Source organism: Lethenteron reissneri, unplaced genomic scaffold (assembly GCF_015708825.2).
Source record: "Lethenteron reissneri isolate LAM-NWPU_2019-01 unplaced genomic scaffold, ASM1570882v1 scaffold_530, whole genome shotgun sequence".
Taxonomy (NCBI): Eukaryota; Metazoa; Chordata; class Hyperoartia; order Petromyzontiformes; family Petromyzontidae; genus Lethenteron; species Lethenteron reissneri.
Window position 1 is genome coordinate 7933 of NW_026892052.1, and position 27415 is coordinate 35347.

The 27415-nt window shown below is 45.1% G+C and overlaps 1 protein-coding gene and 1 pseudogene across 2 annotated transcripts; one reads left to right on the forward strand and one right to left on the reverse strand.

Annotated features, from left to right (window-relative positions):
- The first annotated feature begins 1998 nt into the window (after positions 1-1998).
- On the forward strand, positions 1999-22104 carry LOC133339893 (glucagon-like peptide 1 receptor). 2 transcript variants are annotated; one of them, XM_061548015.1, is made up of 14 exons: positions 1999-2248; positions 4366-4429; positions 6179-6272; positions 6935-7042; positions 8289-8413; positions 8528-8634; positions 9123-9279; positions 9731-9890; positions 10305-10365; positions 13748-13817; positions 14590-14678; positions 16086-16224; positions 16980-17021; positions 21069-22104. In XM_061548015.1, exons 2-14 carry the CDS (start codon positions 4373-4375, stop codon positions 21348-21350), a joined length of 1491 nt encoding a protein of 496 aa, XP_061403999.1. In that variant the 5' UTR covers positions 1999-2248; positions 4366-4372; the 3' UTR covers positions 21351-22104. The 2 variants fall into 2 exon arrangements, with proteins under 2 accessions (XP_061403999.1, XP_061404000.1); XM_061548016.1 differs by lacking the exon at positions 1999-2248 and adding an exon at positions 2682-3151.
- On the reverse strand, positions 21173-26560 carry LOC133339894 (S-modulin-like; annotated as a pseudogene).
- Between the last annotated feature and the right edge of the window lie 855 nt (positions 26561-27415).

The following is a 27415-nucleotide window of genomic DNA, read 5'->3' on the forward strand; positions in this document are numbered from 1 at the left end:
ACCACCACCGACAACCACCCACCACCACCCACCACCACCACCACCACCCACCACCACCCACCACCACCACCACCACCCACAACCACCCACCACCACCCACCACCACCACCGACAACCACCCACCACCACCCACCACCACCACTACCCACCACCACCCACAACCACCCACCAACCACCACCACCACCCACCACCACCACCAACCACCACCACCACCCACCACCCACCAACCACCACCACCACCCACCACCACCCACCACCACCACCCACCACCAACCACCACCAACGACCACCACCAACCAAGTAGCGTGATCAACTCGCGCCCGCGAACCTGGCCGTGCGTCACTGGATCCCAGGCAAAACTAAAATGTTCTTGCATATTTTCCTAACACGCACCCTTTTAATTAGATTCTCGCCGCCGTTCGAAAGCCCGTCTTCATTCGTCTGCGACCCGACAAGCTTCGGTGCCAGAGTTTCCACTGCTGCTGCTGTTGTTGTTGTTGTCCTCTATCCCGTGTCATTCTCACAATGGAAGGTTGATTTTGATCCTTGTTCAATGAGTGGCGATGCGTTCAGCGGCGAAATGCAATTGTTGAGGTGTGCTAGCCGAGAGAGGGCTTGAGAAGAGAGAGAGAGAGTTCTTGTAGCTTTGCTATTCCACCTCTGTTATATATATGGTCAATGTCCATGACATGTGTTTTTTAATCTTTCACTATCTTCACCGTCTCTCGTGGAGTGTCCCATACAGCTGCTCACAAACTGTCGCACCGAACTGCTCCGTTTATTTGTTTTCCCATTCCATTTTCCCTTGCGGAAGCGCCTTCGTCACATCTCCACTGTGACCCCCACCCCGCCCCGCGCCCCCTTCGGATATGATCCATTATCCCACGCACGCCACCCTCTTCTCATCAGGCCATTGCCCTGATCGGGTCGCATTTGGTAGAGACGCACGGAGCGGTGGTGAACCGGCAAGGTTCACGTGGCCACCGCTGGAGCCATTCGCCGTGCGTGTCCCACGGAGGGGCGCTGCTATGCGGAGTCCTCAATCTCGTCCATCGGTAGATCAGTTCGTGGATTTGTCTTAATTTATTAGGTTTTTTTTACGGTTACTGTTTTACGACGCGATTTTTTTATCTAGATGCGGATTGCTCCACCGCGTGCGTAAATGCATGCCCCTGCACGCCGCTGTGTGGGTGGGTGGGATGGGTGAGTGAGGTCGTGTGTGTTTGTGTGTGTTGGGATGGGTGGTTGGGTGGTGATGGTGGCTGGTGAATTGAAACGCTGGGTACCCTTATAGCCGTATCACGACCCAGCCAGCACTTTACACGAGGAGTCGAGAGGAGTGAACAAACATTCCATCCTTCCAACCACCATCATCACCACCACCATCATCGTCGCCGGCTGCTGCGCTCGTGCTGATAAGTACCTCCGATTATAATTTGAGCAAAGGCACCGCAGGAAGAGGGCGATTTGAGAGTGCAGAGTGGTGCAGAGTTGAGAGTGCAGAGTGGTGCAGAGTTGAGAGTCTAGAGTGGTGCAGAGTGGTGCAGAGTTGAGAGTGCAGAGTGGTGCAGAGTTGAGAGTGCAGAGTGGTGCAGAGTTGAGAGTGCAGAGTGGTGCAGAGTTGAGAGTGCAGAGTGGTGCAGAGTTGAGAGTGCAGAGTGGTGCAGAGTTGAGAGTGCAGAGTGGTGCAGAGTTGAGAGTGCAGAGTGGTGCAGAGTTGAGAGTGCAGAGTGTGCAGAGTTGAGAGTGCAGAGTGTGCAGAGTGAGAGTGCAGAGTGTGCAGAGTTGAGAGTGCAGAGTGGTGCAGAGTTGAGAGTGCAGAGTGGTGCAGAGTTGAAAGTGCAGAGTGGTGCAGAGTTGAGAGTGCAGAGTGGTGCAGAGTTGAGAGTGCAGAGTGGTGCAGAGTTGAGAGTGCAGAGTGGTGCAGATTTGAGAGTGCAGAGTGGTGCAGAGTTGAGAGTGCAGAGTGGTGCAGAGTTGAGAGTGCAGAGTGGTGCAGAGTTGAGAGTGCAGAGTGGTGCAGAGTTGAGAGTGCAGAGTGGTGCAGAGTTGAGAGTGCAGAGTGGTGCAGTGCAGGAAGCTGCTGCTGCCACAACACGCGCACAAGAGCGGAGAATGTCACGAGGGAGTGAGGAGCGGGGGAGCAGTTAAGTCGTGCAATTTGTATTTATTTGAAGACGTCAAAGTTTCAACGTTGTCTAACGAGTTTCGGACGCTGTTTATTTCGTCTACATCGCAAGACACCGGGTAAGGACATTTGTAACTCCACGCTGTCACCACTTGGGGATTTTTTGTTGTCGCTGCTGCTGCTTCGTTCGCCGGTCGTGCGAGGGCGTTGGGTGTCCAGGAGCTACCGCAGTGAACCACCACCACCCCCCCACAACCACCACCACCCACCCACTACCACCACCCCCCACCACCACCACCACCCACCCACCCGGTCACGGCTCACATCAGTGGTGAGTGATATCCCGAGCTCGTTCTTCCTTACCCCCCCCCCACTCACCTAGCCCCCCATCTCACCCCCTTGCCACTTCACCAGCCCGCGCTAACCGGCGTGGTGAAGTATGGTCGAGCAACCCATCGATCGATAAGGGGTGGGCCTTCGTCCAGCAGTGGACTGACACAAAAAGGTTCTAAATTGCGATTCAGTTACGTCAAGTGACGTCCAATTATTTACGCTAAGCATTGTATGTATTTCGAACTTATTTCGCATCGTACGTAGCCAACCGTGCTAATTCATATTGAGTATGAAGATGCCTCCATCGGGGTGAAGGTTACCAAAAGGGTGCCCGTAATCCGGTTCGCAAGCCTCCACGTGTCGGTCGGGTGGGTACCGTTTGAGTTGAAGACGCGCGGTGTCGCAATAGCGGTGACATTGCAATAGGGGAACCCGTCACCGAAGCGAATTCACATTCACATTGTCCCCGCGAATCACCTGTCTCTCCCATCTGTCCACTCGCATCCGTCCGGTCGTAAACCTTCCACACGAACCCCTCTCTCTGCCGCAAGTCTCCACCAGCCCCTCTCGCCCCCCTCGTGCACTTCTCGTCTCCTCCAAACAAACAAACAAAAACCCGCGGTCACCTTCGCTCGCAGGCGCTCAGTCGGTCGTCAAGCTCCTCGCGAGAGGAGCTGCTGCTGCTGCTGGTAAACGGAGCGGCGACACCTGGCGTCTGCCTCCCTGTCCGTCTGCCTCCCTGTCCGTCTGTCTCCCTGCCCGTCTGTCTCTCTGTCCGTCTGTCTCTCTGTCCGTCTGCCTCTCTGTCCGTCTGCCTCTCTGTCCGTCTGCCTCTCTGTCCGTCTGTCTCTCTGTCCGTCTGTCTCTCTGTCCGTCTGTCTCCCTGTCCATCTGTCTCTCTGTCCGTCTGCCTCTCTGTCCGTCTGCCTCTCTGTCCGTCTGTCTCTCTGTCCGTCTGTCTCCCTGTCCATCTGTCTCTCTGTCCGTCTGTCTCTCTGTCCGTCTGTCTCCCTGTCCATCTGTCTCTCTGTCCATCTGTCTCTCTGTCCATCTGTCTCTCTCTCCGTCTGTCTCTCTGTCCGTCTGTCTCCCTGTCCATCTGTCTCCCTGTCCATCTGTCTCTCTCTCCGTCTGTCTCTCTGTCCGTCTGTCTCCCTGTCCATCTGTCTCCCTGTCCATCTGTCTCTCTCTCCGTCTGTCTCTCTGTCCATCTGTCTCTCTCGGTGTGTGTCCGAGTCGTCGCGCTTTCAGGCGGCGCCCCGAACGCGGCAGCCGTCTGGAACGCTCTTCCTTCTGATATTATGTGAACCGCTGGGAGCTATGGACTTTTAAATCTCGACTGAAAACTCGTTTCTTTAGAACTGTTTTTTTTTGTTATAATTCCCCCGCACCTCCGATTTAGCACTGTTGGCTACATACGGTGCGAAAGAAGTTCAACATACATCCAACATGCATACATTGTCGCTGTATTATCAGGCAGAGATAGAGAGGGAACGTCAATAGCTGGTGAACTACTGTAGAGCGATCACACTTTCTGTTTGGACTTCCCAGTTCACCCACTCGACTTGTCCCAACGTGACATACTCCAGATTGTGTTGACACATTCCTCAATAACATTGCCCTAGGAGGAGGGAATATCCAATATGCAACGTTTCTTTACAATAAAGGTGTAATTGCTCAATACGTCACTTATGTTTGTATTGCTTACATGTTATTAATATAACATATATTACTAAGTTTGTATTGCTCTGCTAGGGATTGTTCATCGATTGAGTCTGTTATTTGTGCACCACTACACGAATACGTTTTCCCGCACCTTTCTTTGTGCTTTGGTTCAACAAACTGCTGCTTCTTTACTTGCCCATTGAGAAAATACATTCACGTTTGCGATTCGTGTTCACAGGAAGATAATGGTCGTGGCCGCGTTGGTGACCGTCGCTTGCGTGATTTGCTGCTATTCCTTGAAGGTGAGAGGCTGTGCTTCCGTCACGGCGATGGTGGTGGTGGCGGTAGCGATGGGTCCAGGAGCTCAATGGAAATGCCGAGGTCTGCTAGCCACGACGATTGGACTTCATGAGAGCGAGAATAAATGAGATCGAAAGACGGAGGGGTACTCCACAACCCTGGCTGTCGCATGATGTGGCTAGTTGCAATTGCCCGTGAAACGGGTTTACTCTCCAACACATCGGTGTGCTGTACTTGTAGCGAATTGTCACGTTTTGTTTACGTGACAAACCTTACTGATTTGGCTGTGGTCGGGTGGTGGCGGGTTTAACGACACATTTATATATTTATACGCGATCTAACCCAAAAAAAACTCCATTATGTAGAGTTCGTGCAGTGTTTGCTATTCCTCTTCTGTTGACGGAGCCCAGACCGCAGTTGTACACCACGTGGAATCCTGTACTTTTTTCATTTTAATTGCAAATAACATCTGATAGGGATGTAATGGAGAAAAATGACCATTATTACGGCGGCGTGGATGCTCGCACATTTTTGCGAGGACACGTTTTATTTAACCTGCGTTCCGTGCCAATTTTCTTGAAGCAGAACACACGCTGGTATTTGGAGAAATAACATCGGGGCTGTTTAACCCGGGTGTTGTTTTCACTGATGCTGTGTTGTACGGCTGCCCAAAGCGCCAATGGGCGAAGACTTTTTCTTCGTCCTCTTTGTACGCCCCAAAGTGTAAGTCCTCCGCTTGTTGCTTGTTGCGGAGGTGCGCGGCTCAAGGCTGGTGGCCGCTCCGGTTTAATACTGCGAGCGTATTGAACAACAGAGTCGTGGTGAACCCTCCAATCCCGTGGCATTAATCGAAAGCGCGAAGGCCGTGTGTTCCAGCACCACCGTCCAAATGTGCCTCTCGTATTACCTAATTGGATCCAAGTCATTGTGGCAACGCAGCCCTCCTACCACGACACTCTGCACACTATAAACGCCTTTCAGCACGTGAAGGGTGCAAATACCAAATATGCCAATGGTGTGATTTGACGAAAGAACGGGATGTGTAGATGAATCCATCAAAGTTCGGCATTAGTCACGCACACTCCATCCTAACTGGAAACACATTGATTTTCAACACTCTACTTTATTCCAAAATACAAGTGCAATGCATCTTTAAGTTGAATGTATCTACTGTGTAAAATGTATTCATATACCCTCTACTAATACAAAAAATGTACATCATTCCTACTGAACAAATATGCAAACAATGAACATATACAATGGTTGCAAAGAGTTGATTTAAGCTTTTCCAAAAGGAGACATTAAATAAACCTATTGGCTCATACCTCTGTGGTGTTCTTCCTAGACAGCCCATAACATTTGGTGCAGATGTTGCATAGCAAGGAGATTCAATCTTTGGATTCTCGATAATAATCATAGAGTATCAGGTGTTGGAAAACGCGCTCTCATTTTACAGGATGTGTTAATCCACCAGTGGCGACACCACTGTGCAGGTTTTCGTGGCTGTGATCAGTGCGTTTGCCCGGCACGCTGTCCAATGAATGAATCTGTTCTTCAGCGGATGACTTCACTAAATTCTTAATTTGCTGAACAAAGGTCCCAGCACGTGGAGCGAAACATCGTACATCGTGCCTAACAGCAACGGCAAACAACAACACGCGGCACACGCCGAAATCGCATCATCGGGGAGCTCAATCGGCGGTGGGTTTATGGCAAGAGTTGAAATAACTCCGAGTGTTTCCTATTGGCAGGCGTCTGCCTCTCTGCTGCAAGACACCTTGCAAAGATGGTCAAGCTATGCCAAGGAATGTCAGCAGTCACATGACAGCGAACCGTTACTCTCAGGTGAGTGAGTAAACGACATCGACATGCAACGATCCCTCAAGAGTAATAAGACGTTGGCTGTACTATGCGTGACATTAGCACGGTTGGTTACGTACGGTGCGAAAGAAATTCAATATATATACAAAACATGTGTGGCGTTGCAATTATAAATATATAATAGGCAACGTTTCGGGCAAACTTTTGTCCATTCCCAGAAAACTTGGCTGTTTGCGTATTTTTCCTATTTATAGGCCACAGTGCTTTTGACAAATGTGTTGAGTTGTTGTTGCTATTTGTGCACCATTGCCAACAAAGCAGCAGCAGCAGCACTGCCAAATTATTTGTTAAAGCCAGACACAGATGCTTGGCGCCATTGCACCAACTGCCACAGCAGTGATGTGGAAGTTGAAGAGAGATAAAAACTCATCAAATCTTCATATAGCTGAGTGTGTGTTTGCGTAGTTTTATCTACCAAGCTCAAAGTGCTGTTTCGTTCGAAATTATTGAACAAGACGATACCTTCACGGGAAACTTCTCGGTTGAGGATTTAAAGAGGATCGGGAGAAACCTAATGACGAACACAACCACTGCATACGCATCGATGTCTGTTAATGAATAATTTGAAATTCAATGATTATTGCTTGAGCACGTTTCTTACGATAACTGTGATTCATATTTTCCAGGCGTTTATTGCAACAGGACATTTGACCATTATGCTTGCTGGCCAGACAGCTTGCCAGATACAAAAGTGGCGATACCGTGCCCATCCTACCTGCCTTGGATAGACAAAGGTGAACGCATGGCGCCGTGTGGGTGTTCGCGGCCGCGCAGTGTAGCTCTCCGCTGTGTTGTCGGCTTGTACCACGTGTTGTTCGGCTTGGTGTCCGACGTTTCGCTCCGTGTGCCGGGTTCCTGAAGAATTGTCCAGCACTTGTAGCAAAACGTCACGCATCCTGCCGAACAACGCACGCGGTGCAACCAAAAATTGGCATCGGAGGGCTGCAGAGATAAATGCCCTTAATCTTAAAAATAGAAATGTCCTTGAGCTACAGTGCGTGTTTTTAATTTGTTTGTATGGTTTTAAAATAAATATAACATAGGTTTCGCATTCACCAAAAAACACATGTCTCACCCAAAACGAAGTTTGATAATTGCCAACGTAATTGGGAAATAGGCTGCATAATGTTCACTCGTAAAGCATTAGATGTCTGTGCTTTTTCATTAATGAAATAGAGAAAAGTTCTCGTCTGTACATAATAATGCAATGTTTTTGTTTGTCCCATTGGGCTACAAACTTTCCAAACAAATTTTATCGCGCAAAATATGTTTCACAACAATGCATACCATACGAGTAATGCATCATTATTGCTTTTGTTCGTTGAGTCGGTCCCGTCTCGTGAACAGTGCTCTTGCAAGTAGCATCTAGCAGCTCAGCAGAATGTGTCCTAAGAAGCCCGAATGCTGAAGAGACCCCACTGAAGGTCAAAACTGATCCACAGTTTAGTTTGCGTGTTTAAAAAAAATGCCGCAAATAAGATTGTTCTAGAAAGCCAATAAGCCTATGAACATTAATACATATTTCATTTTTGTGTGGAGAGGCGAAATACGGTCTATTTGACGAAAAACATAGGTTTTTGCAGCCATTATTGTGATTCATAATAAATATTTGGGTTATGCCACGTAACTATTTGCCTGTACAAACAAAAGTGTAGGTTGGGTGGTGGAGGGTCTCAGGACAGAAATTTGGCCAGATCATTACATGGCCTAACTGACAATCAATCATTAAGCCAGGTATATTTAATGAATACATAACCCATAATTCCCCATCAAAACAAATAATTAGTTTGTTTTTGTGAAATGCTACTGTTAGTTTTGTCTGTATGTCCCCCCTCTGTTCTAACGTGGGTTTCCTCCGGATTCTCTGGAGTCCTGCCAAAAAAAACTTGGCAGGCCCTTCTGTAACAAATTCTTTAAGACTCAATGAGAACGTACTAATCGTATTAAAAAAAAAATTATTGTAATTGTGTTCTGTTTTAGTGGAAGGAGGATACGTTTACAGATATTGCACTCGTGATGGCACCTGGTTAACTCAAGACAACGTGACCGCGGCATGGAGAGACCACAGCGAATGTTTGGATGATGAGAACAATATCTCCACTGAGGTCATGCATACACACATGTACAGAATTGCATTTCCTTCACAATACCCTCCGTTTTGTCTCAAAGGCATTGCCTATTTTAAATGTCAATGATTCACGTCTGCTGTTTCCTTCTAGGGAAAAGAGACGTATCTTCTTCATACCTTACGTCTGGTTTATACCACCGGATACTCGGTCTCCCTCGCCTCCCTCGTGGTGGCTATGGGAATTTTGATCATGTTCAGGTAATAATAATAACAACATATATGTGTACGTATGAATGTGCGTGCCCTGCTATGACGCTACATACCCCGTGTTGAATAACCTGCAGCTCTGACCCGTTAAATGACCGTGTTATGTCAAGTAAATAAGTAAGTAAAGTTACACACATGCATTCAGTTGTAATGCCAACGCGGTACTGAGGTACTGAGTATCGGGATGCTGCCGTCTTACAGTGCACCACAGCTGCAATCTGGATGTCGCCAGGCTCAATTCCATCTACGTACGGTGCGAAAGAAGTTCAACATACATACGTACACGTTGATACTCTGCAGCAAGAGTCTTAACCCCCCTCCCCGCCTCTGTCCACCCAGCAATTTCCCATTGGCTTATTGGACGTATACGGTAATCAACAATGTTCAGGATTAAACACGCAATTGTGCATTCACGCTCGTGGCAAGTGCAATAATAGTTGTCCCAGATGATTCACCTGTTTTCAAACGCTGTTTTCCAGGCGGCTACACTGCACAAGAAACTACATCCACATGAACTTGTTCGCTTCATTCATCCTCAGAGCCATTTCCGTTCTGCTCAAGGACGCTGCTCTCACACACAATTACACAAAACGACTCCAGAACGCCTCCGATTGGCTGGGCTATTTTGGATACGAAGTGAGTGGTGCCGGACACAAAGTAGATACACGTGTTCATGACGTACACGATAAGGCTTTCTTTTTGTGTGTGTGTGTGGAGGGGCACATTTATCGTGTGGGGTGTTTGTGTCTCGCGTGACATTTGCACAGCTGGTAAAAAAAAAACATTAAAGTAGGGGTAAATGTCAACAATGCTGATGTTAATTCATAGCTAAATGGGGAGTATGAATTCTGGATTTGATCCACAAATACCACTTATATTTCGACACACAATCATTGGTGGATTACTAACAAAGAATTGCTATGCCTTTTGAGAAGAAACCCATGAATGTGGAGCACATGTCCATAACTAGTGAGCCGTGCCTTCATTTTCACTTGTAACTTTTCACTGGCAATTGATAGCATGCGTGTGAGCAAAGTCTTCTGTCGCCAATGGTTTGTTGCATGTTTGATGGTTTTTTTTGCCACAGGGGTACACAGGATGCAGAGCTACTCACGTTTTCATGCAATATTGCATTGGCGCCAACTACTTTTGGCTTTTGGTTGAAGGCAGCTACTTACACACCCTGCTGACCATGTGTGTGTTCACCGAAAAGAAACTGATTGCATTTTACGTTCTGCTGGGATGGGGTGAGTGAATGCCTATAACAGAGGTAAACAATAATCGCACTGGTGCCAAGCGGACTTCGACGGTTTTAAAATGCGTCCGCACACACACATCTGTCCATTTTTAAATTCCACGAGCTGGATCAGGGCCTCCCCGCGCGAAGGGCTCACGGGGGAAGTTATCTGACAACACCGCAGGTTTGATGAAGTTGGGGAACACAGACATGGTAGCTTGATGCTGGGCCCACCACGTGACCCACCAGCCTGAGCCAAGGTGGTTGCTCTTTCAAGTTCTATTCAGGCTCGTTCCTGTTCAGCTGTTTTTAAAATCTGGCACTTGCTGTAGGAATTACATCTGAGACTAGTTCACGTTACACTGCACTTTTTTGTATACATGCACTGATCTACGGTTGGACGTTGTTTTATTTTCATTTTCAGGTACACCGATTATGTTCATCATACCTTGGATGGTTTCAAAATTGATTTATGAAAACCAAGGGTAAGCTTTGTGCATGTTGTCTTTTTATACACGAACACAACATTTTCAAACGTCTGTCGGTGCGAGCATGCACATAACTACAGGAGGTACGATTCAGCATTGATGTAAGTGGCAGAATGTTGAAAAGCAAACAAGAGAATACATTATCTGAAACTACAAAAGGGCATTTTGAGGTAGTGGAGAGTATAGAGGAGACCGAGATGATGAACATAATTTTGCATATATGGATCTCTGTAAAACGATTAGAGCGAAAAATGGTAAGCGAATAATACAAAGATGTTTCAAGATGACAGAGAGCAATAAAAGCTGTAAAACTAATGTTGATGATTGGCCATTCACAAATGGTCGCCCTTAGGGAGAATGAATGCACCGTCACACATTATAGAGAGGGAGAATATTAAAATTAGTGGAAGAATGTTATGCAGATCTCTGTGGATGAATATTAAAACATTCATCGCAGTGATACGTCCACTCCTCAGATGAAGTGGAAGCTCCAACTGTCACACGTGAAACAAGGGAAAACTCCTGAACCAGATGGTGGAGGCATCACCATCATCACCATCAAAGAACCAGTTGTTGAAGCCAATTAGGTGAACCATTTACTACATACTTATGCATAAATGAAAGACATCATTGAATAAAGCCTCAATAATTTTTCTACTTAAAAAAGGATGATACAAATTGACTTGAAGAGCTCCTAAATATAGATGAGGAAAAAATGTTAACCTCAGATTTAGTGATGACAATCATTGTACATTTCAATAGAAGGGGGGGGGGGGGAGAGGGGATGAACCACAACAGACTCGAGAAGAACTTTACAAAGAAGGCTGCAGAGTGCCGCTCACGATACACGTGTGTAGCAAGTCACGGCAAATTTCCGAAACGTTTGTTGGTGGGACACGGACCGGGATAATTCGAATGAATTGACAAGGCGGACGAGTGAACTTAATAATGAAAGGCGACGCAGCAACGATGCCTGAATTCGAACAGTTTCGTTTCCTCTCCAAAAGTATTTTAATATGAACGAAACGATATCAGGTACACAACACAGAGGATATGAAAAGGTGTTGACACCAGCACAAACACATTACGGATTTACAGTGCAGTGGAAACCTGTCTTAAACCGCACGTTTCAATAAACTGGTTCAATAATATTCTTAGGTTTTTTTCGGTAAAGTCACGTAGATAAAAAAATTTAATTAATAAAAGTTAAATGAAAATAAAATAAAAATCACGACGTTTCGGAGGCAACACAAGCTTCCGTCTTCAGGTGGAACCGTCACAGCACGATAGCTGTACTTGATAGCTGTACTTGATACAGCAGTCGTGCTGTGACGGTTCCACCTAAAGACGGAAGCTTGTGTTGCCTCCGAAACGTCGTGATTTAATTAAATTTTATTTTTATTTAACTTTTATTAATTTTTATTTTATTTTTTTTATCTACGTGACTTTACCGAAAAACCTAAGAATACGAATCCTTGCAGTCACGAAAGCTTCAAATCTGTTTCAATAATCTCTACAAACCCCTGGTGTCTGCCTAAGCTCTGATAGTCCTGTAGGAGAAAGGAAAATAAACCCGTAAAAACAAAGTTTTTCACTCTAAATCCTTTATATGCGTGGCGGCTAGAGTCCTCTCGTCCTCTGGCTTGAGATGGCTGCCACCTATGGGTCAGATGATTGTCTGCCAGTATTAAGCAATTGGTAATTAAATATTTATTTATTTTTCCCTAAACAGTGTAACATTTTGGAAAAAAAATTTCACGAAAATTAATTGTCGCGCACAACGAGTCTGTGTGGAAAATGTCAGCTCGATTGGATCACGGGAAGTGTGTTAAAAAACGACCGAAAGATTTGCACGGTCGTAAGCAAGCAAGCAAGCAAGCACGCAAGCACGCAAGCAAGCAAGCGAACTTAATATAAAGGATAAAAAAAGGGAAGTGAAAATGCCAAAATGCCCTCGTGAATGCTCTTAAGATCAATGCCCGCTGGAGTAGGGAGTGAAGGGGTTCCGTGTTAGTGGTAAGCTTCCTTCCTGCTCCTTAGTTTGGCACTTAGATGCTCCAGAGGGGCAATTTTTGACAATTTATTGGCCCATTCCTCGAGTATTTGCGGGGGAGCATGGCTCTTTCCAGTTGGCTATAATGGTTGTGTTTTGCCATAATAGTGAAAATTTGTAATAATGGTGTGTTGGCCTCCCTGGAAAGGCCTGATGTTTCAACCCCAGTAAATGTTTAACTGGTGCATAGTACCTGTTGTGACGCATGGATCCAACACTTGCACACGGACAAAGAAAATGGAACAAATGCAGACAAGTGTGCGAATAAGCGTGGAGAGATATGTGCTTGGAATTATATTGAGAGACAGAAAAAAATAATACGTGGATTAAACGGCATATGCAAGCGACACACATATCCTCCTCCTCCTTCCACGCGCTTGTCGCGCTCACGTGGGGGTGTTCCCCTGTCCTTGCCAAACTTCTCCACGCTGCCCTGTCCTGTGCCATCTCTCTCTCTGCTCCTCGGGCCACCGCGGGCCGATCGCACCGCATCGCCCCCCCACCTCCTCTTCTGTCTTCCTCTGCATCTCTTTCCTTCCACTTGCATCACTCGCCACCTTCTGACGCACATAATTTGCCTGCTGTCTCTCCGCATGACCGAACCACATCCAGAGCCCTCTCTCTCTCTCACCTGCTCTGTGATTTCTACCACCGTTAGTCTTCCTCTCGCGTCTTCATTTCTCACGTTGTCCCCCCATACACACATCCCATTGACTGTAAACAAAACAAGGAAGTTGGATTGGGTAGGAGATTTGAATGGCTCGCGGTCGAGACTAAAAACGGAGTGGCGGCCAAAGGAGTGGATGTCCATCGGGATTAACACGGTTGGCCCACGTATGGTGTGAAAGAAGTTCAACATACGTACATACATACAAAGTCATCACCTTATATCCAGGATGAGAACTGCATTTTTACTTCAAGCAATTGTCATGTTATGGAAACACATATATGATGACTGAGTATGATTTAAGGTGATGACGGCGATGATTGACAGTGATGAATGTAAGCGTGGAGAGATATGTGCTTGGAATTATCAGTAGCTTTCTCTCTCTCACCTGAAGACGGTCGCTTGTGTTGCGATCGAAACGTCGTGATCTATTAAGTTTCTATCTACGTGACTTTACCGAAAGAACCAAAGAGAATGTAAATGATGTCTTGTTTTATTTGTGCCAATTAATATCCGTGAAATGAATAACGGTCATCATGCATCAGACATGCGTGCATGGTAATTGTGTTTATACGGAACAATTGCCGTATAAAAGGCTGGTTGTGGCTTTTGAATCGGCATTCGCACATTACAACGCTTTTCTCATTCTCATCTCAAAGGTGTTGGGGAATTAACACGTGGATGGGCATTTGGTGGATTATACGAGGACCGATCCTGTTCTCCATTGTGGTAACTACTACGTGTTGTTTGCATTCATTCACCAAATTATACAACGTGCACCATTGGAACCGCCTTTGCCAGTAGCAAAATATGATAATTGTTTTTTTACCCTTTCATCAACGTGCGTTCTACATCGAATTGTGACTAATTGGGAATGGGACGCAAGCGTAGGATTGATCACCCTGTCGCTGGCCGCCTTTGGGGAGGGTGTATAGTATGAAAGGCCGAAACACCCTAGGAACCAAAGGGTCACTACTGACGATGCGCTCCCCAAATTTCACCAGGCTCACTGTTCATGAACTCTTGGAAGTGCTTGCACAAAGGATAGTAACATCTCATCCTGTGTTCTTTGGAATCTAACGTGCGCAGTCGGTCGCATGTTCCCGACTGTCACATTCCCTCTCTCACCAACCACTGCCATTTTCTGGACACATTCACGGATCCGACTTTTTCATACTCAGTGATGTTCTCTTAATCTCGCGTGCATTCGCTCACTGCTAAAGTCCTCTCGAGCGAAGCATGTTCCCATTGTTCACGCAGTTTGCGCTTTATCTGTTGACACGTGTCAACGTTCACATACCCAACTATTTTCACATATCCGCCTGGACCTCAGTCCCCAGCGAGTCCGATATGCGACATTGGACCGCAGTTACTTTTGTTGTTGTTGTGGTAATATTTGAAATGGCAAACGTTTAAACGGGGGGTGGGGGGGGGAGAGATGTGCCACTGTGTATACAATTGTAACAAAAAAAACATCAAACATACATTAGTGTCTTTGCAGGTGAATTTTATCCTCTTTGTAAAGATCATCAAAATCTTACTCTCCAAGTTGAAGGCACAGCAGTCAAAGTTTTCAAATTACAAGAGCAGGTAAATGGTGCGACTGCTGTGTGTGTGGATATACTACTTCTGTAGATGTGTGAATCTACTTCTGTAGATATGTAAATAGTACACCTGCTGTAGATGTGTGAATCTACGACTGCTGTGGGATGTACTACTTCTGTAGATGTGTGAATCTATTTCTGTAGATATATAAATGGTACACCTGCTGTAGATGTGTGAATCTACGACTGCTGTGTGTGTGTGGATGTACTACTTCTGTAAATGTGTGAATCTACTTCTGTAGATATGTAAATGGTACACCTGCTGTAGATGTGTGAATCTACGACTGCTGTGGATGTACTACTTCTGTAGATGTGTGAATCTATTTCTGTAGATATATAAATGGTACACCTGCTGTAGATGTGTGAATCTACGACTGCTGTGTGTGTGTGGATGTACTACTTCTGTAGATGTGTGAATCTACTTCTGTAGATATGTAAATGGTACACCTGCTGTAGATGTGTGAATCTACGACTGCTGTGTGTGTGTGGATGTACTACTTCTGTAGATGTGTGAATCTACTTCTGTAGATATGTAAATGGTACACCTGCTGTAGATGTGTGAATCTACGATTTCTGTGTATGTGTGAATATACGATGTGTGCTCTATAGCATAGCACAAATGTACACATTTTGTTTACCCAACTACTTGATATTAATTTCAATGTTATGATTAGCTAAATGTGTAATTGGAGCTTTTTTAAATGTTCTTCTGCTCACGGTTTCACTTGATTACAATGCAGCATGGTGCCTCATTTCCAGGATTCATTACATCCACATAAAATAGTATTACTTTGTGCATTGACTGGGTGCCGTGGATAATGGCAATCGTGAATACGAGGAGTTTCACCCCGATTACAAGGCAGGCATCGTCGCGGCTTACAACATGTTAGGAGATGCCCGTCTAGGCTATCCAGCCTTCTTGTGGGGTCATGATCCAAAACAGACCCTCTCTGCCGGGAACAAATTGGGTTTGAAGAAGAACATGATGTCTTGCTGCAACCGTCGGCGCACTGGACTTGCGATCCAGGGGGGCCACGCCGGTTCAAGCTCCCGGCGTGGCAGCTGCTGAAATAATGTGGGGGGGGAGGGCAAGTTTCTCAAATCCTCTGCTGCCCCCTCGCCCCCAACTTCTGTCCACCCAGGGGTATACAAGGGTTCACCGCAGCTCGTCGATAGTCAGGTCACGTACGGGGGGGGGGGGGGTCAAGTGTGAGCACTGCCACCTCTTCCAGGATGTCTCGGCAGCGTGGAAGAGTAGGCCAAAACACCTCTAGTGGGGCGGTTGGGGGGCTTTGTAGAGCTCCTTTTAGTGGAGACCCTTCCAGCAGCAGTGGCAGAGAGAAAGCAACTTCCAGTGCTGCGCCTTTATTTTTTAAACCGTCGCGTGTTGCAGACTTGCCCGGTCGACGCTCACCCTGATTCCGCTTCTGGGCATCCACGAGGTTGTGTTCATCTTCCTCGCGGATGAGCATGCCACGGGAAGAACGCGCTACGTCCGCCTGTTCATTCAGCTCTCCTTCAGCTCCATTCAGGTGGGTGTTGTCAAGGTGCTGACGCTGATCTAGACATAGACACCAATTATTTCTGGAGAAAAAAAAAACATTCGCGAAAAACCAGCGCAAGCGTCATGTGCCTCTCAGGGTCGGAGTGGTGGCACAGCGGTGAGCGCGCTGCGCCATTCCACCCTCCCGATCACGGCTACCGTCAGTGGCCAGTGAAACCAGAATCGGTTCTGCCCTTCCACTCGTCGTGACCTACCCGCGTTGACCAGCGCGGTGAAGTGCGCAACAACAAAAAAACCGTGACGATGATGGCGTGCAAGAGGCCTTCATCCATTGGTGGATTTATAATGGCTGGAATGTATTTTATGTTATTTTGTAATCCTATCATCGGGTTATAATTTCACCCAAAACATTGATTTTGTTGTGCGGAAGTGGCTTGGCATGCTGGACCTGAAACTTCTCTGTTTAATTACAGGTGGGGCAGAAGATTATAGCTTGATGACGTGTACAAGACATATATTTAATAGATAGTAGTAAGAATAAATGTTAGAGTGTGTAATGTTTACTCTGCAAGGATACATGCGACTGACTTTCACCTTGGTGAAATACTCATTTCATGCTAAAATAAGGACACCTTTTGGGGACTGTGCCATTTCTATCCCTAAAATCAAATGCAGGAAAAATAAATTGTCTCCAACGTAAAAAGCTTGCCAACTACTTCACATTATGAGCAAGAGGTTAAAAAAACACAGTTAATAATATGTGAACGTGTTTGTCTTTTTTAGGGCTTTTTTGTAGCGCTCCTGTATTGCTTCTCTAATGGTGAGGTAAGTGATAAAATACAGTGTTGTTAAATGTACAAAAAGCAATATAAAATACTTGCAATAGTCGAGAGTTCTGTGTACACCTATTTTTAAACAAACGAGGTTACAAAAGCCACTTGTGGTTCAGTGTTATATTGACTCACCAGCGGGAAGTACCCGGCGTTGCCCGGGTGAAAAAGATACACACACATCGACCCACACACACACACAAACACATCGACTTACACATTGCCTCATACAAAAAACCCAACACTCTAAAATACAGGGTTGTTAACTACCGACCTTGACAAGTCAAACATTATTTCCCAAAAACGTCGTTACACTAATTTACAAGTCATCAGCAGCAGCAGCACTCAGTGTTAATCCGCTGCTAGATGAAGGCTTTCCCAAGCCGCTACCGCCTCTCACGATCCTGGGATGTAATAATACACCCAACCCAGCGCCTACACTCGAGATGACTCCATTGCTTCGTATCCTCGGTAAACTCCCTCTTTAATGTTGACAATCGGCCATCATTCCATGAAGAGGCATATTTTTTTCCTGCCCAAGTGCTTTTCCCGAGTTTAAATGGTGTCATTACCATGTGTATGTTCTCCAACTTTAAAAAGTGATAGGAAACTAACGTAATATAATGCTTGCTCTCAGAGTAATGATGCCAGTTATTTACCCAAAGGGCTTGGTGTGCCTCGAGACCTTTTTCAGTGCGGTCCTCCAATTGGAATGGTTTGGCCAATTCCTTCAATGAGAGTTTGGCTTCATGTGATGGGGAAACTGGCAAACCCAGAGAAACATCCATCAAACATACAATCTGACCCAAGAAACCTCTATTATGGATGATATTGGTCGCGAAAGCCTCCTACGTGTTAGACTCGACAGGGGGGTGACACCATTGGCATCTCGTTTCCACCTCGTAGCCGATGCTTAACAACCAGGCCCGGATTAAGGTTTCTTGTAGGCCCAAGGCACTTGAGTTTCGTTGAGCCTTCAGCGATTACACTCGACAGTTGATACTGCTGCTGCCCCACGTCGCTACTGTAGTGACTGACTTGGAGACGTAACTTCTTGGAGGAAATTCTTCAATTAAACACCGAGCACACTGTTACACACTCTCTGCTGTTACACAACGCTCCGTCTCTCGCTTAAACGCAACTCTACACTTATTGCTAGCCGACAACACAACGCTAGCCGTCCGAAACTGACGGCGCTGAACTAAGACAGCCAACTACTGCTAGCAGCCCAATTATCCAGTGGACGATGACAGCGACGAAGGCGACAGCAGCAACGAGGGGATCCCACTCCAAACGACAGCCCCGATCCCCTGCTCGGAGTCCCCTTTTATCCTGTTAGCGTGGCCTCACTCCGGCTCGGCCACGCCCCCCTTCTGGAACCTACGAGCGGGATCTCGACTTGTCCCCTCCGTAACCTTTACCCTAGATCCCTCTCGGGTCTGTCACGTGGCCTGCTGTTAGTCAGGGCTGCTTCACTCTGCAGATCCCCTTCCCTGCCAGCAGCCAGCGCTATGCTACGTAGTGACCAATTCTATGTCACGTCACTACGACTACCACCACTGTCACTCGCTAAAGCTGATAACAAACACAAAACTGTCTACGATCAAACATCGGGCAACAACGCCCGTCTTGTCTTCCCTTGCACTGCTCTCTATTGAGAATAAAAGATGGTGCGAAAAAGACCATTTGAAGATATTCTTGCAAATTTTTGAATGAAAGAAAATCTGGAAAAGTTAATCTCCGGCGTGAATTTCTCTCATCTGATAAAAAAAAACGATTAACGTTGACATGACTCTTCGTATATACACTGCCGATCCTTGCTATATTAATACATTTATTCAAGAAGATATCTTGGTTAAATTTTTATCATACATACATGTGTAGTGACGCAGCTCGGAGGCAGTAATACTTGGAGGCACTGATTTTATTGAACAAGCACCATCTGGATAACACACACACCCTACGTGGGTGCACACTATTATTATTAAGACCGTCTACTGTGGGCGGCACTACTTAGAACAGTTGGTTGGCTGTCTGACTAGCAGCGCCCCGGGATGGTGAAGACGGAGACGGCGACGAGGAGATGGTGACGACGAGGACGAGAAGGTGACGACGACGATCTTGAGCAGCACGACAGCCCCGAGCTCCCACTCAGGGCCCCCTCTTACACTCCCGGCGTGGCCTCGCTCCACCCCGGCCACTGGAACCTGCTAGCGGGTTCCCAGGGCTTCGCGATGGGCCCCTTCTGTGACCTTTCCCCTAGAAGTCCCCATCTCGTGTCTGCTAACGCGAGTACTGCCGTACACCGCAGTTACCCTTTTCCGCCAGCAGTCAGCGCTTTACCACTACACATACATACATACGAGCAAAAACACGGGTCAATTTTTTTTCGGAAGTCCTTTAATTTTCGTAGGCGCTATGCACAGCGCCTCCTGTGCCTATTGGATAATACGGCCCTGCTTACAACACTGGTGAGTCTTGGTCATCTTCAGCCCAGGCTCTAAACCTGCTTACCTTTTGAGATATGATGAGATTGAGCACGTGTGGAGTAATTTGGTCTTCGGCACTTTGTCGTAATTATGTTTCCGTGAATGAACGTCAATAATTTTGTCGTAAAATTTCCCCAACAATATCCCGACTATGTTATCAGCAGTCATGTCAAGAGATGACGTATATATTTTATATTGCTGCAGAGCAGTGAAAACTTTTGTATTACAGTGGCCCACAGAAGCAAATATCACAAAGCTACCTCTGAATATCCTTCAAATGACTTCTGGTCCATACAACAGAGGGCAGCGCCTTCCCATTCACTCTGCCTGTGATCGGTTCATTACAAAGGCAGTCGAACTGTTATTTTTATTGGCAGATCTGGAATTCAGCCAAATTAAGTGCAGAACCAAATTTGATTTGATAATTTTGAGTATTCCTTGTATGCAATTCGCATACAGATGTAACTTTTTATATTTTAAATAACATCAAATTAATTTAATTTCTGCAATGTCATTCACCGTGATTATCACCTTCATTGTACAACAAATCTTTAATTCTGCATAATTTCAACACAGCACGCAACTGTAGGAGGCAGTGTGTGCAGAATCTTGGTCTTACTGCAAAGAGAATCACGAACGATCAGACAATGTCAATGCTTTATTGTACCGCACAGCCAAAGCACTTTGCCGTACGCTTACAATTGCACAAACATACTATTAAGTTAAAAAATAATATACTATTTCACAGCAATTACACTAGATAAAAGTTCTACAAATGCACAATGCCATTGTTTTTAGATATATCATAAAACTACACTTTTAACTGTAATAGAGACGGTATTTGTTGTTGTTAAACATTTAAGTCTGTGTAGGCCGTAATTAAGGGACAAACGTGAGTTTTATCAGCCTCAACCGTTGCTGTGATGTAACAAAATATTCTGCAGAAATTGGACTCTGCAGTTTTTTCCACGGAAATGTCAGCGTCCCCCCCCCAACCACCTCTGTAATGTTTGCATTAACCTGAGGTGATTTTCTCCTTGAGATCAGATAATCTGATAAACATAGCCAAAAATACCAGCTTAATTGTGTTAACCTACATTTTAATTGTGTTAATGACAGCTTGATGTTGCCATGTATCAGTAATATTTCAAAATGTATGGATTGTAAGCACTTACACAATATGGATTATTTTTGCTGAGTATTCGATGCATTTGGTTTGCCCGTGGATGTGTTAATAATATGATTGACAAAATGATAAAGAGATTATGCAGATAGAGCCATCCAATTCAGGACTAATACATTCCCCGTGAGCTACTTATGGTATCTTTCGCTAAACTCGGATAAGTCGCCTCTCCTACTGATGCCTTAACTCACCGATATGATTAAATCCACATTTAGGCTTATCGCATTTGATGTCATGCGTATGTAGGCCATCACCATTTAGGTGACATCCAAATTAAGTGTGCTCTGGTGAAACACTAGGATCCATGGGGAATATATAAAAGCAAACAGTTAATGACACCCAAAAGCCAAAACAACCTCTATCTTGGCAGGTCCAAAGCGAGTTCAAGAAAAAGTTGCATCTCTGGCACGTGAAGTCAAGGAAGGTAAATGAGCTGAAGTGCTCCCAAAGTTCCTTCACCTCCATGAAGAACTTCTCAATGGAAGGTGGCCAATTGTTGTTTGATCGGAGTGGGCTGTACGTTGGTAAGAAGCGCCCGTCCAGGGCAGAGCTCTTGCACAGCAAGGAAGCAAAGCGTCGTGAAGGCATGGGCAGCACCACCACCAACAGTAACCTGAGTGACAGTCAAGCAGTCATCGAAGACACAGTGTGAGATGTAGATCATACCACTTCAGCCCATATGACAAGAGTTCCGTTAAGCTACATCGTGCTGTATGATATGGGGGGGGGGGGGGTTCCAATTTGTTGGAATATACAAAAACATATCCCGGAAATGTGGAATTGGATGTTGAAGAGTGTGTCAATATTTATATGAAAATTTAAGGGTTTTTTTTTGTTTTGCTCAGATGACCAATTATAAAATTTCGTGTGATTTATTGCTTATTTAAAGTCTTAATTCTACCTTTGCACTTAAGCGTAAATGTTTGAATTCAAATGTAAATTGCTTTTAATTACTTAATCACATTAATGATGTTGTTCAATTACAGTTAAAACAAGCTGTGTGTATCTAAATACGTATGATCATCACACTCGCTACTGAGCTGGGTTTATTTGCATTGACGTTGGGTTCCCTGTCATCAAATACCAAAGTGTACCATTTACCATGAAATATAAGCGACAGTGCTCGCCGACGCGACTCATGATTGGGCCAATGGTGCGTCACCATCGGAGTCAAACCGCATGAGACAGACGTCCGAATTCCCATTGCGTCCGTTGCTCGTGTTCGTCGCGTCCGTGAGGTGTGTGGAGGTGAAACAAAGACCGTGGTAACGTTACCCTCCGCCTCGCCGCTCCTCCACCGCGAACTCTACTTGTGGCTGTGCAGCTTTTCATATTGGATGAGCCGCAGTATCTCGATGTTGTTTTTAACCCCTGCCACAAATTCTCCCTCGGTGATTTTATCTGCAAACGAGATTTGTGTGTGTGTGTGTGTAAAAGGCGTTTCGAGACGATCTCCTTGAGGAGCCCCCACCACCCACGTGATGTTAACTGTGGTGCAGAGTCAACTCAGGACCAACACACACAACGCACTCCTGCTGAAATATGCACGAGCAGTAACAACAACCAGCGCCACTGCATTATTATTTTAAAGCTTTATTACAAGTTGAATTGCCAGGGTTGGGGATTTCACATTTTCTTTTTTGCGAGAATTTGGCTTTTTTATGGCTCTGGTGGAAAAAAAAATGTTTTGCCATATGTTAGCCCTTAAGGGTTTTCTTGAAAATATGTGTGTGAAACCTTCTCTCAAACAGCCTGAGCATGGCAAGGATATTGGCATACTTTGCCTGACAGAATGACAACACATTTGTTCCACATATCTGCACACAGCTTGTGACAGCTCCAGTCTCAAAAAGGTGTGATATTGTGGTATCTGTGTTTTTTGTAGTTGTATTACATCGGCAGCAGAAATGACGAAGGCAATTCGACACGGGTTTCATCCTTGTTTGAATTTCACCAGTGCAGTACATCCACCATTATTTCATACTTCCACCATTTGTGCGTGGGGTACGTTTTATCCAAATCCTGCTTCCACACAGTGGGGACAAAACCTAGCACTGTTGAGTTGCCTTATGATTCTAAATATATATAAAATAATAATAATAGGCAAAGCTTCAGCCCTTTTGAGCTGGTGGCTATTTTAAGGCTGTGTGCAGATTGCATGCCATGAATGGTCATGTCAACATCATAGCATGCAAAACGTGTGTGTGCCCTGTCTTGTTGTCTTGACACGCGTTTGTGTTATAATGATTGTATCCGGTCTTCTCGTTCAATGCTAGCCTCTCTGGCTGGCGAGCATACCTCAAAATGTATAGTTTCCATAAAAAAAAACCATAATGCCACTTTACTTTTAAAAAATCTACTTTATGGATACATATTCTTAGGTTTTTTCGGTAAAGTCACTTAGGTAAACATTAAAATTAATAAATTTTAAGAATATGAATCCTTGCAGTCACGAAAGCTTCAAATCTAGAATTTATGGATACAATTTCACGATGATCAGCCTCTTGATACTCACTTGCTGCTCATGACAATGCAGGGCCCAAAACGCCTGAAATGTGACTTGTTAGTAACTGGGAGCAGGCTTTGCACACTTTCTAGTACCTTTATTGTCACAGTCTTCCTACAGTTTCTGGAAATGAGAATGGCATTGGAAGAGCTGGTGTGCTTGCATTCACCCCAGAGTCTCAAAAACCAAATTGCAGGAATAAATCAAATACTGCCCTCCAAATTCGAGGGCCTCAATCTCAATTTTAGTTTGTAAAATCGAATACAATATTGTACTATTTAGATTCAGCCCAATTACAATCCCCAGCTACCAAACTTTTGTAGGTGTAGGTTTTAAGAGAAAATCGAGATAAACCAAACTTATGTTCTCTAACAAACAAAATATTGGTTTTAACGATAAGCACAGATGTGACTATTTCGTCGAGTTTCAGCGTTCCATCCCTTCTAGAACACAATTTACATTCAGTCAGCACTCACTTATGTCCAGCTATATGTATTAAATGACAAGGTGTATGGATTTAGAAATATCAGAATCTACAGTGATGTTAATCTATAGAATCTACAGCGATGTGAATCTGATGTGCATATATAAAATGTATAGTAATGCGACTACGTAATCTAGAAAAGTGTGACTGTATAACATCTATAGCGGTCATCTACGGCGGTGTGATTGTATGGAATCTAATTGGGGAAAAAATGTCCGTTACCTGAAGTAATTTTCGGGTGAAACATCACTCTTACGGGAATAGTAATGGCGATTTAAAGAACATTTAATATTTTAGTTGAGCGCTGAGCATCGTTAAGTGTTGCTCACCGTTTTCCTTTTTGCCAAAAAACTTCCACAGCTTCTCTGTTCGTTTTTCAGGAGAGTTTTCGTCTTCCGGCAAGGTCTTTTGCTCTTGCAGTGGAATCATCTTAAATATCGCCTGAAAACACACACACACACATTTTAAAGTAGAAATACTTTACTCTACCACAGTAGGTGGCTGGACCAAAGCAGCCACAGTAAGATTGATGAAAAATATGTGCGAATTTTGGTGCACATTGTATCATTGTGTATTTTAGTATTCATGTATGTTGAACTGCTTCTTGGTTCTTTCGGTAAAGTCACGTAGAAGGGAAATAATAAAATAATAAAACATTCTAAAATAAAATAATAAATAAATTTCTTTCTTATTTTATTACTTCCCTTCTCCGTGACTTTACCGAAAGAACCAAGAAGATGATTCCCTGCAGTCACGAAAGCTTTAAATCGAAAATATGTTGAACTTTTTTGTGTTTGTGAATGTTGAACTGCTTTTGCACCGTACGTATCCAACCGTGCTATTATTGTGAGCAGTATAAAAAAATACTCCACAAATACTCCACAAATCTGTCTGTCTGCCTGATGATGCTAGTTGTAATTACTGGCGAAACGTCGTACTCGGATTGTAAATGTTGTGGATTTTCCCTCCACACACCGGTGTGCTGTACTAGTAACGAATTGGCACGTTCTGTTTACGCGAAAACCTTCCTAATTGGCTGTGTCGGGTGGTGGCGGGTTTAACGACACATTTATATTTTGCGATCTAACCCAAAAATAACCCTGTATTATGGATTAGAAAAAAGTATTTGCTGTGTTCTAGTTTTGTCTTAAAATCACTGGTATAATTTTTTTAAATACACATATATATGACGGCTACACTCTGTTACGTATCTGTATGTTCCATATCATAATAAATAATTGAAATGTGCTGCGATTTGTCAATCTACTGCTGGATAAACAACTCCAGGGGGTTGTTTGACTATGCCTACATGTGCCTCTATATGTTACACATACGTTAAACATCCCCACGATTGCATCACCCAACATGTACCAAATCGTGTCAAATATTGGAAGCTAAGGAGGTTGGAGGCCCAGTGGCCAAATTAATCGTTACAATATTCACTGGGAACAGAATTTAGGATTTTTTTGTTCAACTATCCTTTGCGATATTATATTCTTGGTTCTTTCGCTAAAGTCACGTCGAAGGGAAATAATAAATAATACAAATAAAACAATTAAATTCTCACGACGTTTCGATTGCAACACAAGCAATCATCATCAGGTGTGAAAACCACAGCAATAAAATTTGAAAAAAGTGGCGGGTTTTTTTTTCTTGCTGTGGTTTTCACACCTGATGATGATTGCTTGTGTTGCAATCGAAAACGTCGTGAGAATTTTATTGTTTTATTTGTATTATTTTATTATTTCCCTTCTACGTGACTTTACCGAAAGAACCAAGAATATGAATCCCTGCAGTCACGAAAGCTTTAAATCGAAATTCTTTGCGATGTTGTGGCTTTTATATTTACAGGAAACTCTTGGCGCATTACGCTTCTCAGTCGCACTTTCAGATGGGCGAATGCTGAAGTGTCGGCGGCTCTGAAAAGTCGTTAAAAATCAGGATGGGCAAGGGCCATTAGGTTGTTGTGCTCCCTGCCTCAGGGACTCAGAACTCCATCCCGAGTCACGTCAGGAATACAGGCACCCTCAATTGTAAAACAACCAAAACATATTTGGTTGCATAAGCTTATCCTTGAATTTTATTGAGCATAAAAAAATCTTCGTTTTCCTTGGGTCGGTAAAGTCACGTAGAATGGAAATAATAAATAATAAAAATAAAACACAATAAAATAATTCTCACGACGTTTCGGCCACAACGCAAGCAGCCGTCCTCAGGTGGAGAAGAGGTCTGTCTTCTCGACAGGTCTGTCTTCTCGACAGACCTGTTCTCCACCTGAGGATGGCTGCTTGCGTTGTGGCCGAAACGTCGTGAGAATTATTTTATTATGTTTTATTTTTATTATTTTATTATTTCCATTCTACGTGACTTTACCAAAAGAACCAAGAAGATGAATCCCTGCAGTCACGAAAGCTTTAAATCGAAATTTTAAAAAATCTTCGTTATTTTAAAAACATTTTATAAGTGCCCTAGGCGAAATAAGGAACTTACCGTGACTATCTCCAGCACCTCGGCTTTGTTGATGGTTCCGTTTCCATCGATGTCGTACAGAGAGAATGCCCACTCGAGCTTGAGGTCGATCTCGCCCGAGGCGGTGAGATGCAGGGCCACCACGTACTCGCGAAAGTCGAGCGTCCCGTCCCCGTTGGCGTCGAAGGAGCGAAAGACGTGCTGGGCGTACTTGGTGGCGTCTGCGTTTGGGAAGAACTTGGAGTAGATCTGCTCGAAGCGCTCCCTGGAGATCCGGCTGTCCGGAGACTCTTTGAGGAAGGTGCTGTACCAGTCGGCGAGCTCCTGCTCCGAGTAGGCAGTGGTTGAGCTTCAGGTCATCGAGCAGCTCCTTCGAAATTGCCGAGCTCCTGTTATTTCCCATTTTAAGAGGGGGCTTTTTATTGTTGTTGTTGTTGTTCAAATCTATATAATTTTTCACCCCTTGAAATGTTGCAGTGTTATGATTGTCGGGTGACTGCTACCCCCCTTGAGTGTGTGCGGCCACTCGAGGTCAGCTGCTGCCAGACACACGCTCTGTCTCCAGTGCTGCGCCTGGATTTGGTGGATTTTATACCGCAGGTCGATCCGATTAGGATTGCCGGAGATGAATCAGCGGTTTGTCGCTCTATTCCGTTCAGGTAATTAACCGTGTGGACTATAATAGCATTGCGATTTTAATTTGGGTAAGTGACCACGTGGCTGGGCCACCACGGGCAAGCGGCAAAGAGGGCCCAGTTTTACAGCCAACGAGACCGTGCTGCGTAAGCATCATCAGCAACACATTGTGTACGATACGTAATAATGGAAGCACGCACAGGGCGGATGTTAATCCACCGCTAGAGAGGATGCCGGTTAAGGGTCACCCGAGCAGAGGTCACTGGTCAGTGCAGCTTGGTGACTGGGGGGGGGTGCAGGATACCGTTGTGGAGTTAGTTTTTTTATTCGCGCTGCCCATCTACTGCCCACAATGGCCACTTCGCCTCTTCGATACCGCGGTGATTGCCCGTCGAGGCGCTGTCCAGGCTCAACCCTGATGAGCTTCCGAGGCGCGGCGGCATCGGGCGCACCCTGGGTGATTTGATCGAACGCAAAGTGCGACAGAAGCAATTGCCGTCGCGACTGTTAAGTGCGCATGGCCCGTCTGATGTTTCGTGCATACACGTACGGCCACTTTGTTAATCCACCGCTGGTTGAGGGGGCATCTCCCCGTGCCGTGCAGGTTGCGGTGGTTATTGAA

Coding starts and splice junctions, on each gene's coding strand:
- LOC133339893 (XM_061548015.1), top strand. CDS start 4,373: ATGGTCGTGGCCGCGTTGGTGACCGTCGCTTGCGTGATTTGCTGCTAT. Junction 8,414..8,527: donor AGAACAATATCTCCACTGAG/GTCATGCATACA, acceptor GTTTCCTTCTAG/GGAAAAGAGACGTATCTTCT. Junction 9,280..9,730: donor TGGGCTATTTTGGATACGAA/GTGAGTGGTGCC, acceptor TTTTTGCCACAG/GGGTACACAGGATGCAGAGC.